We start from the raw sequence: 18,212 nt of genomic DNA, 5'->3' as shown, positions 1-18,212 counted from the left end.
ACCAGAATGACATATTTAAACGTTTTCTCATTGAAAGAAGTGCCTTAAAATCGCTTGAATGTAACTCGACACCCTTCCCTCATTTAGTATACGCGGTTCTATGAATATGCAAATGAGCCCCGCCTCCACTCACTCACAGCAGTGATACTATAAAGTGTTGCACTAACGACCACAGGGTGGCAGTCAGGCTGCATGTGGTGTGTGTGTGTGAGTGTGCTGTGTGTGTGTTTACCCTTCAGCATGGTGTGCTGGTGTTTGGCCGTGCAGATGAGCCTGCTGATGCTGTCGATCACCTGACTCTTAGAGTCCACGTCCTTCTCCTTCAGCTTCTTGCTCAGGAAGATCACTGGAAGGAAACCAGACGTGAAGCAACAGCACAAACTAATCCCCCTTACATCAGCTCACTTTACACTAGCTCACCTTTCTTGTTCTTCTCCTTCATGACGACGGTCATGGCCATGCCGGGAGGGGGTGTCGGCTCGCCTCCGGTGGGGATTCGGGAAACCTGCAGCGAGCGGAAGTTACTCTTCAGCGTGTTCTTAATCCCCACGTCCCTCTTCTCGCCCTCTTTCTTCTTCTCTGCGCCCTGTAGCGTCCAGTAGTCCACCTGAAGACCCATCACCTCCCCACCGGTGCCTGGAGAACTGCACACACACATAAGTAAGCCATAAGGTACTCGAGGCTGTGCTGTGTGGTGAATAAGTCCCGGCTGAGGGCGTTGTTGGGCTCAACGCCAAAACCCCTTCAGCCAAGGCACGGTGCCGGGATGCCAGTTCTGAATGGGCCAGACCAATTGTGGGTGGGCCTTAAATTAAAAACGTTACTGTTTAACCTAATAAAAATGACTGCCTAATATACTGTTATATTATCTGTGCATAGGACGGTCCTATCCGCGATCGCTCTCCTTGGCTCTGACTTGTTCATTGACAACGTCATCTGTTATGTAAAACATGCTCCAAAAGAGCTCATTAACATCAATCACACCCATTAGGCCTAAATCAGGGCATACGTGGCAATAGACCCATTTGACGATTTCATACAACATCAATTTCTTTCGATTTCATTACCAACAGATTGAGCTTGGCTTATTATACAGAGAAGATGCATTAAAATGTAGCCTATAGACGAGCTACTACGAGATAATAACTAATGCAATAGGCTACCGCCAATTTACGGTCATCCACGAAGATTAACAGCCCTTTAACGCAAATCGCATCAAGCATCACAATATCAACAAAGTTTGCTGCATTGCAAATAAAAAAAAACATTTCAGAAGCCATTAACTTATCAGGCTAAAAATAACAACTGGGTAGGCTAAATGACACTCATATTTTTGCGCCAACAGGCGGGCTTAAAAGTTTGCCACACGTGAAAATAGATAGGCATGGGAAGAATATTCATTCATTGCAAAACAAATTGTTCAACATCACAGAAGGAAAAGGCATGCTAGCTATCTCTCCGAAATGACAGGAGTAGCTAGTCGGCGGGGTTTGCTCTTGAAAATGTCAATGATTGCATCGAAGTCGAGAGTTACTGTAAGCTCTCTCTCAAATGTCAACAGACAGAGGGACATGAGGCGAGAAGTAAGCATGGCGCTCCTATTTGGTGTTTTAATCCGGTTGACACTGGAAAAGACTGTGTTTATGAGTGAGTCAGTCAGTAGAGAAGACTTTTATATTGAAAGGACTCAAACTTGTGAACACGGAAAAGCAAGACGCAACTGACAGATGACTAGCGTGTCACGGGAAAACCCCATAACTGTTAAAAGGACAAGATATCGCAGCGGACATTCAAACAGATTTTTATTATGAATATAGGTCTGACCTGAAGGAAAATGCTAAATCTACTGTAAATGCAGGTACACTTACTTTCTCAATCTTTTACAATACTCTATAGAGAGCCTAAGCCCCTCCCCTTCCGGTCGACCACCATGGGACCTTATTTCGGAAAAATATTGTATGGTAGTCAATGGCGAGAGACAACAAATATTTTGATCTCGTTTGAATTGTGCCCTGAATTACACATATGATGTTTGTCAATTTAAAAGATACATTTTAAAGTCAAGAAAGTCGCAGTTAGATGTAAAACTGTTGAGGTATAAGACTGTGAAGATACGTAATTACAAAGACTACAAACCCAAAAGGCGCACATTTTCTCTCAATGAATGAAGCTAACTTTACTGAAGCTAACTTTACTGAAGCTAACTACTGAAGCTAACTTTACTGATGCTAACTTTACTGAAGCTAACCTTACTGAAGCTAACTTTACTGAAGCTCACTTTACTGAAGCTCACTTTACTGAAGCTAACTTTACTGAATCTAACTTTACTGAAGCTAACTTTACTGATGCTAACTTTACTGATGTTAACTTTACTGAAGCTAACTTTACTGAAGCTAACTTTACTGAAGCTAACTTTACTGAAGCTAACTTTACTGAAGTTAACTTTACTGAAGCTAACTTTACTGAAGCTAACTTTACTGAAGCTAACTTTACTGAAGCTAAGTAAAGCTTCAGCTTCAACTTTACTGAACCTAACTTTACTGGAGCTAACTTTACTGAAGCTAACTTTACTGAAGCTAACTTTACTGAACCTAACTTTACTGAAGCTAACTTTACTGAACCTAACTTTACTGAAGCTAACTTTACTGAACCTAACTTTACTGGAGCTAACTTTACTGATGTTAACTTTACTGAAGCTAACTTTACTGAACCTAACTTTACTGAAGCTAACTTTACTGAAGCTAACTTTACTGAAGCTAACTTTACTGAAGCTAACTTTACTGAATCTAACTTTACTGGAGCTAACTTTACTGGAGCGAACTTTACTGGAGCTAACTTTACTGGAGCTAACTTTACTGAAGCTAACTTTACTGAAGCTAACTTTACTGAAGTTAACTTTACTGAAGCTAACTTTACTGACGCTAACTTTACTGACGCTAACTTTACTGACGCTAACTTTACTGACGCTAACTTTACTGAAGCTAACTTTACTGAAGCTAACTTTACTGAAGCTAACTTTACTGAAGATAACTTTACTGAAGATAACTTTACTGACGCTAACTTTACTGACGCTAACTTTACTGAAGCTAACTTTACTGAAGCTAACTTTACTGAAGCTAACTTTACTGGAGCTAACTTTACTGGAGCTAACTTTACTGAACCTAACTTTACTGAAGCTAACTTTAATGAAGCTAACTTTACTGAAGCTAACTTTACTGGAGCTAACTTTACTGGAGCTAACTTTACTGATGCTAACTTTACTGAAGCTAACTTTACTGGAGCTAACTTTACTGAAGCTAACTTTACTGGAGCTAACTTTACTGGAGCTAACTTTACTGAAGCTAACTTTACTGGAGCTAACTTTACTGAAGCTAACTTTACTGATGCTAACTTTACTGAAGCTAACTTTACTGAAGCTAACTTTACTGAAGCTAACTTTACTGGAGCTAACTTTACTGAAGCTAACTTTACTGATGCTAACTTTACTGAAGCTAACTTTACTGAAGCTAACTTTACTGATGCTAACTTTACTGAAGCTTACTTTACTGAAGCTAACTTTACTGGAGCTAACTTTACTGAAGCTAACTTTACTGATGCTAACTTTACTGAAGCTAACTTTACTGAAGCTAACTTTACTGATGCTAACTTTACTGAAGCTTACTTTACTGAAGCTAACTTTACTGATGCTAACTTTACTGAAGCTTACTTTACTGAAGCTAACTTTACTGATGCTAACTTTACTGAAGCTAACTTTACTGAAGCTAACTTTACTGAAGCTATCTTTACTGAAGCTAACATTACTGAAGCTAACTTTACGATTATCGTCTGCGATAATCGTAACGTTACGCCGTCATCGAGTGTTTTGTACCAGACTGCACACACACGAGCAGCGGATCTCGCTCGTTGTTTCGCTTCCCGGGAGATGTAGTTCATTGAGCGATTTTCACATAAAACTAAATGTTACTCTTCTGTTTCATGACAAACTGCGACTTTCTTGACTTTCATAATTATCTTTTAAATTGACAAACATCATATGTGTAATTCAGGGCACAGTTCAGACGGAATAAAAAAATAAGTTGACTCTCGCCATTGACTACCATACATATTTTTTGTTGATACATACATATACATTTAGAGTGGTTGCTAGGGGTGTTGTGTAGTGGTACACAGAACCGCTGGGTGAAGCGGCCATAGCCGTGTGTTATCGTGAATAAAACAGCTATTGACCAATCAGAATCAAGGACTGGAACTAACCGTTTTATAAGTGTGAAATATAAGAGTAGATGATGTACGCAAAAACGCATTTTCGCTGGCGCCAAAGCCATGCTCGACTCCTTTTCATACTCATTTCTCACTGAAATGGTTTACATTGTTGTCTAGGTGGACATTAGGTGCGTCCCAAATCGCGTACTTGAGCACAATTATACGCCATTTTGTAGTATAAATAAATAGTGCGAGGAGTGCGTTAACACTGAAAACTCTAAACAGAAAAAGTGCACTTTAAGTACCCGGATGATGCACTTATTTAACGGATAAAACGAAGTGTGTAATGTTGGACACTCGATGCACTCGACTGTCACAGCTGTGATGATGTAGCGGAGGGGGAGGGGCATCAGACGCCGATGTTGAAAGACAAAATAAACGTATAAAGTTCTTACACTACACGTTTGAGTACATACTGCATAAGTATAGTGTATAGTGCGCCATTTGGGATGCTAATGCTAATGGGATGCAGCTAATGATCATGAATTTTAGCATTTGCGCTACAGTTTGAGTGTTGAGTTGCTCGTACCCTGCTCCAGAGAGACCAGCAGACACAGAGGGGGATGAGGGGGGGGTGCAGGCCATGTCCTTCCCGTACGCCGTTCCCGTCTGCGCCGGAGGAGACGAGAGCATGTTCACACTGCCCACCATCACTGCATCATCAGAGTCCACTGCCACACACACACACACACACACACACACACATCAGTCATATTTCACTGCTGTTGGTGTTTTTATTGGGTTCTTTCTTGGCTAAATGTGAAGCCTACCTGATGTGGATAAGCTGTGCTCCACAATTCCCACTTTCACCAACTGCAAGAAAACACATCCAAATCCTGAATTACTGAAAGTCCCCCTGTGGTGAAAAGCTTTTAATGTTGTTTATGTGTCTATGTGGTGTTTTTAATGTGCTTTAAGACAAACCATGTGTAAATTCATAAGTCGACAGCATTGCTGAGTATTTGACTAAAACTGCATACTATTGTTTATATTATTTCTGCAGTATTTTCCATATTTATAGTATTCATAACTGCAAAATATACAGCCAGCACTGTGCATAATACTGTATCCCACAATGCAATGCTTTTGACTTGGCGTTCAATTTTCAATGCGATGGCATTTCGACCAAATGATAAGTCAAGAGCAAGATGTTAAAAATTGATTGGTTGATAGTGGTTGGTTCCAAGGCAATTTTACACCAAATTGGGTTAAAACACAAAATATCTTGCTAACAGAAGAGAAATGTAGCGTAATATTGTTTTAAACATTTATCTTTGCACACTGAACTTTCAGATATTTTAATATACAATATACAGTAGTCTATGGAAGCTTGTTTACGCCACAGAATAAAACGTTTTAAAAGATAATTGTGACTTTATTTCTCAGAATTGTGAGATAAAAGGTCAAAATTACCTTTTTTATTTTTTATTCTGTGGCGGAAACAAGCTTCCATAGTAATCAGGACATAATTTGCTCTACATATTCTACAAATTTGGTTAAAAAAAGAGCCTGGAACTTTAACTTTAAGTCTTGTTTTTTCTTTCCAATAAGCAAAAAAAGTGATGTTGTTCACCGACCTCAGGAGGTCAAATAAATTATTATATGAGCTGTTTTGTTAGATTTATTTAACATGATTCATTTACATTTTACATTTTTGCAACCCTGTTACCAACATTTTTATCTCTGGATGCAAATTTGAGTGATTCCATTATTTTCCTGCAATAAACATTAAATAAACAACATTTTATTTAAAACAACGTTTTCTTACAATAATTTTGCAATAACTGGGTAATAACTAGGTACCCTGAACCATTTTGTGTGATAAGGAAAAATCATGGAATACCAGGGTTGTGCTAAACATTGTTTTAAGGCAGTTTAAACGAGTCACTAATTTAAATATATATTTAGAGGTAATTCATTATTTCATTATGATTAAAATTAATGCTGAAGTTTGTGTTTACATAACATATGTGTGTGTCCTGTGTATAATTATTTTGTATATATAAATACACACACATGCATGTATATATTTAAGAAAAATGTGTTATTTATATATAACATGTCTATATTTATACATAATATAAATTATGTATAATTATATATACAGTATATACATGCAAATATTTCTTAAATGTATACATGATGTGTGTATTTATACAACATAATTATACACAGGACATACATATGTTCTGTAAACACAAACTTTTATTTTGGATGCGATTTATCACTGCCCAGCTCTAATTAAAATATAACAAAATATACATATAAAGCATATTTCTCACTCCAATGCTTTTGTAATTGGACCAAGTATATTTGCAGCTTTACAACAACAAAAGAGAGGAAATGATAGAGAGAAAGCATTTCTCACCCCAATGAACGGGACGAACTTCTGGCAGGAGTCTTCGTCAGGGCTGTGGAGGTCAGAGGAGGGAAGCGTGGGTTAGGCTGTGTGTGAGCTGTGTGTGCGGTGTGTGTGTGGCTCATGGTGAGGGTGAGGGCTCATGCCATGGTGAGGGTCATGAGAGGACGCTGGGACGCTTCTTACATCCTCCACCAGTCAGCGGGGTGTAAGGCTGCAGGCGATGGGCACGCTATACTCGACTCAATGATATATAGGCTTTCGTGGCGTTTCCCAAGAGTCGTCTACGACTGACAGAAGCTCGCAGGACAACTCTCCAGACTCAGGACACAAGCAACTTACAAAATTCTCAATTTAGTCGACTGTGTGTGACAAAAACAGGGCTGTCACAAGAGTAGTCTCGCACAGCCAGACTTTTGACTATCGGCATAACGTCTGATCCACACTGGCTACGTTTACATGCTCAACTTTAGTTTCAATCGGACTGGATTCATTCATAGTGTTTACATGAACACTAAACATGTGATCGGGTTGATCCAATCGCAACTTCTGTTTGCGCATGATAGCTATTTTCCAACATTGGTTCTTTATTTGTTTTAAACAGCAGACTTAATATTTATCCATTTCTGGTCATAATTTGGAGACATGAGCATATGAACCGTTGTGCCGCTGCTTATATTTATGATCACGCAGTAAAAATGCCCGACACCAGTCGTCTGTGGATGAGAGTCTGAAAGCAGGACTGGTGGGCCGCTGTCCGGCTCCACTTCACACACACAGTGAAAGGAGAATTATAGTGATGGGACACTCATTTATACGACACTTTATTCAACAGGAAGATCGGCTCGTTCCGCTCGTCATTCGTCATTACGCTATTTCTACGTCATTGCACATGCGCAGTCCTTTCAGTTTCGGTTCTCAATCCGATCAAGTGTTCACATGTCCTCTCGACCGGATTAGTAAAGGAATAAACCAACCCTTTCAATCCGATTGAAGTTACATTGAGATCGAGCTCAATCGGATCGGTTAAGCGTTTACATGAAGGCTTTTCAGTCCGATTGAGCCGTCAGTCCGATTACTAATGGATTATTTGGTTGCGTGTAAGGGTAGCCACTGTGCTTAGCCAATAGCCGGCCACTTACACCGGAAGAGAATGTCTGACCAACATGGACAATGACCAATCACAACTTGGAGAAAGCTCAACTTTACGTGTCTCAAACCATAGATATCCATAATAAAGGCTAGATGTCTTACGGCGGAGTCTCTATCGGCATCACCGGCGGCCATCTTGTCACAGGCAAGCTTTCTGGCGGGCTCTGTGGTGCCTGATGTAAGATGAGTGATCAGCACAAACACAAATACTCTTATCTCGTTGAAATCTTGACGGATTTACAAACGGTTTGGTTTCTTACAAACGTTATTAACGTGGCTATAATTCTGGATGATAATTTATTTATACACTTATTATTCATAAGTATGCAGTGTCATAACTACATCTCTGACGTTTATAACAAACCAAACCGTTTGAAAATCGGTAGAAAATTGAGCAAGTTATGGTTATTTAAAAAGTACATGCACCATTAAAACACAATGTTACGAGTGAGCGAGCTGCCTGTGGCAAGATGGCCGCCAGTGCGGACGTCCACCTCCATTGGCCAGCAGTGCGGACGAGACATCTAGCCTTTATTATGGATATCTATGTCTCAAACCTCAACATTTATTTCCTAAATTTGAAGCCGTGAACAAACAAACTCAACCAATTGGGTAAATGACCATGATGAAACAACAAGCGAAAAAATCTTTTAAAAAATCAAGAAAAAAAGTTCTCTTTGTATTCATATGGTTTTAAAAACACCATTTTCAAGAAAAGTTTCAATTTTATAGGTCTCGTTAGCCATGTGTACGCATACATTTGTGTGAAATCTTTTTTTACAAACAAATTATGGTTCATCAACAGCTTCCGTGCTGAAATGTATTATAAATTCACGAAAAAATGGAGGAACAACTGAAACCACACATACGCAAAAATCACATACTTAAGGTCCGATCACACTACACTTTTCGTTCCATTGGCTTCCAGTCATACGCATATGAATGACGGATACCGGAGACACAAGACGCTTCGAATTTTGTCGCTCTCCAAAGTTCAAGTTTGGTGAACTCTGACCTGCGAATTCATATCATGTGTGACCGTGGCGAGACCTCTTGGCTGAATGAAAAGAGAGAACGCAGACTTTTTGAGTGGAGTAGATAGTGTACAATTTGTACATTATAGGTGTATTATTATTTGTTTCATTTTAAATGTATGTTTATGGAAAAGACAACGCGGAGTGTGACGTCATTTCACACACGTTGCAGTGTCTTCTCTGGTGTGACTGCGGCTTAAAAGTGTTAAGATGCAATTTTATACATAGATATTTAATCTTAAATATTTTCATTGTTTACTGCGTTTGAACTGGTTTTGAAGATGCTGGAGAAAGTCTCGGCTCAGGCGAGAGCTCGTCTTCATCTGCTTCTGTCCATCCTCGCTTCATTCATTTCTCTTTGTTGTCTCTCTCTCTTTACATATCTCCTTTCACCTTTCTCTATTTTATTCTGCTTCATATAAAGTGATAATTGGGTGTGTGATCTTTTGTATTTGTGCTCGTCCTTCTGCTGGTAAACTGCAGAATACCAGATTTATGTTCCAGTCCGTGAGGTGTTTCCTTATTCATCTAATACTTGTCTTTCATAACACATTCATGAAATTGATCGCTTTGATTAACTTAATATTCCAAATATTAACAAGTAATCTTCAAGTCTTCCTCAACTAACACTTGCAAATTTGAACCCGCAACCTTTCAGTTACCACATGTTCAACCACTAACACACACCACCCTATACTTCACTTAGTTAGTCACCAACCATTTCTTATTCCAAACCTGTTAAACCAAACCAGTTAAAGACACAAACAGACAGAATTATGAAAACACAGAACACACAGTGAGAAAAACTAGTAGTCACGCAGACATGTGTGTGAGGTTAACACACTGAGAGCATGAGTGATTTAAACCACAGCAAACATGGACGGCAACCCAAACACACGGTTAGGTACCTGATGTAAAAATCAAAATACAAACTTCTCTTCCTTGAAGGCAAAAACAAAAGAAAAGGAGGTAAAAGACCCAAAGCATAACAGTTACTGCACCATCCTCAACACACATCTTCTCAATGACAAAAGAAAAGAAAATCAAACAAATGAGTGACATAATTAATTTTTGCAAGTAATTAATTAAGCAACTGATTATAAGAGGCTTTGTCTGATCTACTTTATGGACTAATTGACTATAATGATTATGATACCCATATTAATTATTCTCATAAATCATGTCCTTGTCACATTTCACCCCAAAACTAAAACAAATAAGAACTGATTTATATTGTGCAGTAAAAACAAATCATAATGAATGTTTTTCATTAAGTTTCCATCATTTAGGAACGTTAAGATTATTTTATGACAATCAAGCTCATTTTCCCTAAATCCTCATTACAGCAAAATGCACAATTTTACTTTTTTGAGGGGGAAATTGTCAATGTTTTTTTTTCTTCAGGTTCTTTACTGTAATAAAGAATTATTACAGTAAAGAATCCAATAAATGTTTTTCATGAAAACAAAGCAATACATTTTAATTGTCCTAAAATAATCTTACTTTAGTGAGTAATGTTGGTGTTTGAGCATGAAAAAGCTCTGCAAAGTTACAAAGCACAAAGTCTTCTCTATATCAGTGTCAGTGTTACTGAACTCCATTGTAGTCTTGAGTTTCTTCCGGGAACGAACACGTCACAATATTCCTCATTTAAATAATTAATCCGCAGAAAAAAGGGGCGGGGCCTGGTTGAGTTAGTAAGTAGTGTGTTAAACTGGCGGTTATGGAAAGGGGCGGTACATTTCCCAAACACACTCGAAGCACTTGGCCAGTCACAACACACTGATCCAGCCGACCAATCAGAGCACAGTGCGGTTTTCAGAAGGAGGGGCTTCATAGAGACAGGAACTAAACTAAACAAAAAGCGTTACTGACAGACTGGGAAGAGAGGAGCTGCAACATTGGAGAATATGAGGAAATAATTGTTTTTGAACATTCAAGAATGAAAGCCTGTTCTAGTAGAGCCCAATAACAAAATCAAGACTTTGTAAAAGGTCATAATATGGCCTCTTTACATATAATAAACAATGTTTTTCTTTTCAATTTGGGGTGAAATCTGACCTGGATCATTTTCCTTGATACATTTTGTAAGATTAAAGGTTAGTTCACCCAAAAATGAAAATCCTGTAATAAATTACTCACCGTCATGTCGTTCCCAACCCGTAAGACTTTCGTTCATCTTCGAAACACAAATGAAGATCCTTTTGATGACATCTGAGATTTTTCTGTCTCTCCATTGACAGCTAATTCATATGAATTGAGCGGTTTGGTCCAAATTTTCTGAAGAGACTCGATCACTTTATATGATGAACAGAATTTAGGCTTTTATTCAAATTTAAACATTGATCAGCGAACATAAACAGAAGCTCAACCAAACCTGCTTGACGTGTGAGAACAAACCTCATTGGTTCTTGCTGAAGCTCAAACGTGCTGCGTAACACGAGAATGAACCTCATTGGTTCTTGCTGAAGCTCAAACGTGATGCGTAACACGAGAATGAACCTCATTGGTTCTTACAGAAGCTCAAACGTGCTGCGTAACACGAGAATGAACCTCATTGGTTCTTGCCGAAGCTCAAACGTGCTGCGTAACACGAGAATGAACCTCATTGGTTCTTGCAGAAGTTCAAACGTGATGCGTAACACGAGAATTAACCTCATTGGTTCTAGCAGAAGCTCAAACGTGATGCGTAACACGAGAATGAACCTCATTGGTTCTTGCTGAAGTTCAAACGTGATGGGTAACACGAGAATGAACCTCATTGGTTCTTACAGAAGCTCAAACGTGCTGCGTAACACGAGAATGAACCTCATTGGTTCTTGCAGAAGTTCAAACGTGATGCGTAACACGAGAATGAACCTCATTGGTTCTTGCAGAAGTTCAAACGTGATGCGTAACACGAGAATTAACCTCATTGGTTCTTGCAGAAGCTCAAACGTGCTGGGTAACACGAGAATGAACCTCATTGGTTCTTGCAGAAGCTCAAACGTGCTGCGTAACACGAGAATGAACCTCATTGGTTCTTGCTGAAGCTCAAACGTGATGCGTAACACGAGAATGAACCTCATTGGTTCTTACAGAAGCTCAAACGTGCTGCGTAACACGAGAATGAACCTCATTGGTTCTTGCAGAAGTTCAAACGTGATGCGTAACACGAGAATGAACCTCATTGGTTCTTGCAGAAGTTCAAACGTGATGCGTAACACGAGAATGAACCTCATTGGTTCTTGCAGAAGTTCAAACGTGATGCGTAACACGAGAATTAACCTCATTGGTTCTTGCAGAAGCTCAAACGTGATGCGTAACACGAGAATGAACCTCATTGGTTCTTGCTGAAGCTCAAACGTGATGCGTAACACGAGAATGAACCTCATTGGTTCTTGCTGAAGTTCAAACGTGATGCGTAACACGAGAATGAACCTCATTGGTTCTTGCTGAAGTTCAAACGTGATGCGTAACACGAGAATGAACCTCATTGGTTCTTGCTGAAGTTCAAACGTGATGCGTAACACGAGAATGAACCTCATTGGTTCTTACAGAAGCTCAAACGTGCTGCGTAACACGAGAATGAACCTCATTGGTTCTTGCTGAAGCTCAAACGTGCTGCGTAACACGAGAATGAACCTCATTGGTTCTTGCTGAAGCTCAAACGTGATGCGTAACACGAGAATGAACCTCATTGGTTCTTGCTGAAGCTCAAACGTGCTGCGTAACACGAGAATGAACCTCATTGGTTCTTGCTGAAGCTCAAACGTGCTGCGTAACACGAGAATGAACCTCATTGGTTCTTGCAGAAGCTCAAACGTGCTGCGTAACACGAGAATGAACCTCATTGGTTCTTGCTGAAGTTCAAACGTGCTGCGTAACACGAGAATGAACCTCATTGGTTCTTGCTGAAGTTCAAACGTGATGCGTAACACGAGAATGAACCTCATTGGTTCTTGCTGAAGCTCAAACGTGATGCGTAACACGAGAATGAACCTCATTGGTTCTTGCAGAAGCTCAAACGTGCTGCGTAACACGAGAATGAATCTCATTGGTTCTTGCTGAAGTTCAAACGTGCTGCGTAACACGAGAATGAACCTCATTGGTTCTAGCTGAAGTTCAAACGTGCTGCGTAACACAAGAATGAACCTCATTGGTTCTTGCTGAAGCTCAAACGTGATGCGTAACACGAGAATGAACCTCATTGGTTCTTGCTGAAGTTCAAACGTGCTGCGTAACACGAGAATGAACCTCATTGGTTCTTGCTGAAGTTCAAACGTGCTGCGTAACACAAGAATGAACCTCATTGGTTCTTGCTGAAGTTCAAACGTGATGCGTAACACGAGAATGAACCTCATTGGTTCTTGCTGAAGTTCAAACGTGCTGCGTAACACGAGAATGAACCTCATTGGTTCTTGCTGAAGCTCAAACGTGATGCGTAACACGAGAATGAACCTCATTGGTTCTTGCAGAAGCTCAAACGTGCTGCGTAACACGAGAATGAACCTCATTGGTTCTTGCTGAAGCTCAAACGTGATGCGTAACACGAGAATGAACCTCATTGGTTCTTGCAGAAGTTCAAACGTGCTGCGTAACACGAGAATGAACCTCATTGGTTCTTGCTGAAGTTCAAACGTGATGCGTAACACGAGAATGAACCTCATTGGTTCTTGCTGAAGCTCAAACGTGCTGCGTAACACGAGAATGAACCTCATTGGTTCTTGCTGAAGCTCAAACGTGATGCGTAACACGAGAATGAACCTCATTGGTTCTTGCTGAAGCTCAAACGTGATGCGTAACACGAGAATGAACCTCATTGGTTCTTGCTGAAGCTCAAACGTGATGCGTAACACGAGAATGAACCTCATTGGTTCTTGCTGAAGCTCAAACGTGATGCGTAACACGAGAATGAACCTCATTGGTTCTTGCTGAAGCTCAAACGTGATGCGTAACACGAGAATGAACCTCATTGGTTCTTGCTGAAGTTCAAACGTGATGCGTAACACGAGAATGAACCTCATTGGTTCTTGCTGAAGTTCAAACGTGATGCGTAACACGAGAATGAACCTCATTGGTTCTTGCTGAAGCTCAAACGTGATGCGTAACACGAGAATGAATCTCATTGGTTCTTGCTGAAGCTCAAACGTGCTGTGTCACACGAGAATGAACCTCATTGGTTCTTGCTGAAGCTCAAACGTGATGCGTAACACGAGAATGAACCTCATTGGTTCTTGCTGAAGCTCAAACGTGCTGCGTAACACGAGAATGAAACTCATTGGTTCTTGCTGAAGCTCAAACGTGCTGCGTAACACGAGAATGAACCTCATTGGTTCTTGCAGAAGCTCAAACGTGCTGGGTAACACGAGAATGAACCTCATTGGTTCTTGCTGAAGCTCAAACGTGCTGCGTAACACGAGAATGAACCTCATTGGTTCTTGCAGAAGCTCAAACGTGCTGCGTAACACGAGAATGAATCTCATTGGTTCTTGCTGAAGCTCAAACGTGCTGCGTAACACGAGAATGAATCTCATTGGTTCTTGCTGAAGCTCAAACGTGCTGCGTAACACGAGAATGAACCTCATTGGTTCTTGCTGAAGTTCAAACGTGATGCGTAACACGAGAATGAACCTCATTGGTTCTTGCTGAAGCTCAAACGTGCTGCGTAACACGAGAATGAACCTCATTGGTTCTTGCTGAAGTTCAAACGTGATGCGTAACACGAGAATGAACCTCATTGGTTCTTGCCGAAGCTCAAACGTGCTGCGTAACACGAGAATGGACCTCATTGGTTCTTGCTGAAGCTCAAACGTGATGCGTAACACGAGAATGAACCTCATTGGTTCTTGCAGCAGCTCAAACGTGATGCGTAACACGAGAATGGACCTCATTGGTTCTTGCTGAAGCTCAAACGTGATGCGTAACACGAGAATGAACCTCATTGGTTCTTGCAGAAGCTCAAACGTGATGCGTAACACGAGAATGAACCTCATTGGTTCTTGCTGAAGTTCAAACGTGATGCGTAACACGAGAATGAACCTCATTGGTTCTTGCTGAAGCTCAAACGTGCTGCGTAACACGAGAATGAACCTCATTGGTTCTTGCAGAAGCTCAAACGTGCTGCGTAACACGAGAATGAACCTCATTGGTTCTTGCTGAAGATCAAACGTGATGCGTAACACGAGAATGAATCTCATTGGTTCTTGCTGAAGATCAAACGTGCTGCGTAACACGAAAATGAACCTCATTGGTTCTTGCAGAAGCTCAAACGTGCTGCGTAACACGAGAATGAACCTCATTGGTTCTTGCTGAAGATCAAACGTGATGCGTAACACGAGAATGAACCTCATTGGTTCTTGCAGAAGTTCAAACGTGATGCGTAACACGAGAATGAACCTCATTGGTTCTTGCTGAAGCTCAAACGTGCTGCGTAACACGAGAATGAACCTCATTGGTTCTTGCAGAAGTTCAAACGTGATACGTAACACGAGAATGAACCTCATTGGTTCTTGCTGAAGTTCAAACGTGATGCGTAACACGAGAATGAACCTCATTGGTTCTTGCTGAAGCTCAAACGTGCTGCGTAACACGAGAATGAACCTCATTGGTTCTTGCTGAAGTTCAAACGTGATACGTAACACGAGAATGAACCTCATTGGTTCTTGCAGAAGCTCAAAGGTGCTGCGTAACACGAGAATGAACATCATTGGTTCTTGCTGAAGCTCAAACGTGCTGCGTAACACGAGAATGAACCTCATTGGTTCTTGCCGAAGCTCAAACGTGATGCGTAACACGAGAATGAACCTCATTGGTTCTTGCCGAAGCTCAAACGTGCTGCGTAACACGAGAATGAACCTCATTGGTTCTTGCAGAAGCTCAAACGTGCTGCGTAACACGAGAAGGAACCTCATTGGTTCTTGCTGAAGATCAAACGTGATGCGTAACACGAGAATGAATCTCATTGGTTCTTGCTGAAGATCAAACGTGCTGCGTAACACGAAAATGAACCTCATTGGTTCTTGCAGAAGCTCAAACGTGCTGCGTAACACGAGAATGAACCTCATTGGTTCTTGCTGAAGATCAAACGTGATGCGTAACACGAGAATGAACCTCATTGGTTCTTGCAGAAGTTCAAACGTGATGCGTAACACGAGAATGAACCTCATTGGTTCTTGCTGAAGCTCAAACGTGCTGCGTAACACGAGAATGAACCTCATTGGTTCTTGCTGAAGTTCAAATGTGATGCGTAACACGAGAATGAACCTCATTGGTTCTTGCTGAAGCTCAAACGTGCTGCGTAACACGAGAATGAACCTCATTGGTTCTTGCTGAAGTTCAAACGTGATGCGTAACACGAGAATGAACCTCATTGGTTCTTGCAGAAGCTCAAACGTGCTGCGTAACACGAGAATGAACCTCATTGGTTCTTGCCGAAGCTCAAACGTGCTGCGTAACACGAGAATGAACATCATTGGTTCTTGCTGAAGCTCAAACGTGCTGCGTAACACGAGAATGAACCTCATTGGTTCTTGCCGAAGCTCAAACGTGATGCGTAACACGAGAATGAACCTCATTGGTTCTTGCCGAAGCTCAAACGTGCTGCGTAACACGAGAATGAACCTCATTGGTTCTTGCTGAAGCTCAAACGTGCTGCGTAACACGAGAATGAACCTCATTGGTTCTTGCTGAAACTCAAACGTGCTGCGTAACACGAGAATGAACCTCATTGGTTCTTGCTGAAGCTCAAACGTGATGCGTAACACGAGAATGAACCTCATTGGTTCTTGCTGAAACTCAAACGTGCTGCGTAACACGAGAATGAACCTCATTGGTTCTTGCTGAAGCTCAAACGTGATGCGTAACACGAGAATGAACCTCATTGGTTCTTGCAGAAGCTCAAACGTGATGCGTAACACGAGAATGGACCTCATTGGTTCTTGCAGAAGCTCAAACGTGATGCGTAACACGAGAATGGACCTCATTGGTTCTTGCTGAAGCTCAAACGTGATGCGTAACACGAGAATGAACCTCATTGGTTCTTGCAGAAGCTCAAACGTGATGCGTAACACGAGAATGGACCTCATTGGTTCTTGCTGAAGCTCAAACGTGATGCGTAACACGAGAATGAACCTCATTGGTTCTTGCAGAAGCTCAAACGTGCTGCGTAACACGAGAATGAACCTCATTGGTTCTTGCTGAAGTTCAAACGTGATGCGTAACACGAGAATGAACCTCATTGGTTCTTGCAGAAGCTCAAACGTGCTGCGTAACACGAGAATGAACCTCATTGGTTCTTGCTGAAGTTCAAACGTGATGCGTAACACGAGAATGAACCTCATTGGTTCTTGCTGAAGCTCAAACGTGCTGCGTAACACGAGAATGAACCTCATTGGTTCTTGCAGAAGCTCAAACGTGCTGCGTAACACGAGAATGGACCTCATTGGTTCTTGCTGAAGTTCAAACGTGATGCGTAACACGAGAATGAACCTCATTGGTTCTTGCAGAAGCTCAAACGTGCTGCGTAACACGAGAATGGACCTCATTGGTTCTTGCAGAAGCTCAAACGTGCTGCGTAACACGAGAATGAACCTCATTGGTTCTTGCAGAAGCTCAAACGTGCTGCGTAACACGAGAATGGACCTCATTGGTTCTTGCTGAAGTTCAAACGTGATGCGTAACACGAGAATGAACCTCATTGGTTCTTGCAGAAGCTCAAACGTGCTGCGTAACACGAGAATGAACCTCATTGGTTCTTGCAGAAGCTCAAACGTGCTGCGTAACACGAGAATGAACCTCATTGGTTCTTGCAGAAGCTCAAACGTGATGCGTAACACGAGAATGGACCTCATTGGTTCTTGCTGAAGCTCAAACGTTGTGCGTAACACAAGAATGAACCTCATTGGTTCTTGCAGAAGCTCAAACGTGATGCGTAACACGAGAATGAACCTCATTGGCTCTTGCTGAAGCTCAAACGTGCTGCGTAACACGAGAATGAACCTCATTGGTTCTTGCAGAAGCTCAAACGTGATGCGAAACACGAGAATGAACCTCATTGGTTCTTGCTGAAGCTCAAACGTGATGCGCAACACGAGAATGAACCTCATTGGTTCTTGCAGAAGCTCAAACGTGCTGCGTAACACGAGAATGAACCTCATTGGTTCTTGCTGAAGCTCAAACGTGATGCGCAACACGAGAATGAACCTCATTGGTTCTTGCAGAAGCTCAAACGTGATGCGTAACACGAGAATGAACCTCATTGGTTCTTGCTGAAGCTCAAACGTGCTGCGTAACACATGAGAATGAACCTCATTGGTTCTTGCTGAAGCTCAAACGTGCTGCGTAACACGAGAATGAACCTCATTGGTTCTTGCTGAAGCTCAAACGTGCTGCGTAACACGAGAATGAACCTCATTGGTTCTTGA

The 18,212-nt window shown here is 41.2% G+C and overlaps 1 protein-coding gene across 4 annotated transcripts in view; it reads right to left on the bottom strand.

Moving 5' to 3' along the window:
* The window catches only part of si:ch211-126j24.1 (phosphofurin acidic cluster sorting protein 2), an 81,457-nt gene that overhangs the window by 5,318 nt on the left and 57,927 nt on the right, over positions 1-18,212 (bottom strand). For 2 of the 4 annotated variants that reach the window (XM_056267848.1, XM_056267849.1), the window contains exons 19-24: positions 9,717-9,749; positions 6,632-6,674; positions 5,034-5,076; positions 4,793-4,934; positions 421-644; positions 233-346 (exon numbers count right to left, since the gene is read on the bottom strand). In XM_056267848.1, coding sequence (XP_056123823.1) covers positions 233-346; positions 421-644; positions 4,793-4,934; positions 5,034-5,076; positions 6,632-6,674; positions 9,717-9,749 — 599 coding nt within the window. The remainder of the gene's footprint in view (positions 1-232; positions 347-420; positions 645-4,792; positions 4,935-5,033; positions 5,077-6,631; positions 6,675-9,716; positions 9,750-18,212) is intronic. The other 2 variants (XM_056267850.1, XM_056267851.1) reach the window with 1 other exon arrangement.

The sequence above is a fragment of the Rhinichthys klamathensis genome, unplaced genomic scaffold (genome assembly GCF_029890125.1).
Source record: "Rhinichthys klamathensis goyatoka isolate OS25496 unplaced genomic scaffold, OSU_Roscu_1.1 h1tg000264l_1, whole genome shotgun sequence".
Classification (NCBI taxonomy): domain Eukaryota; kingdom Metazoa; phylum Chordata; class Actinopteri; order Cypriniformes; family Leuciscidae; genus Rhinichthys; species Rhinichthys klamathensis.
This window is presented reverse-complemented; position numbering and strand designations above follow the sequence as displayed.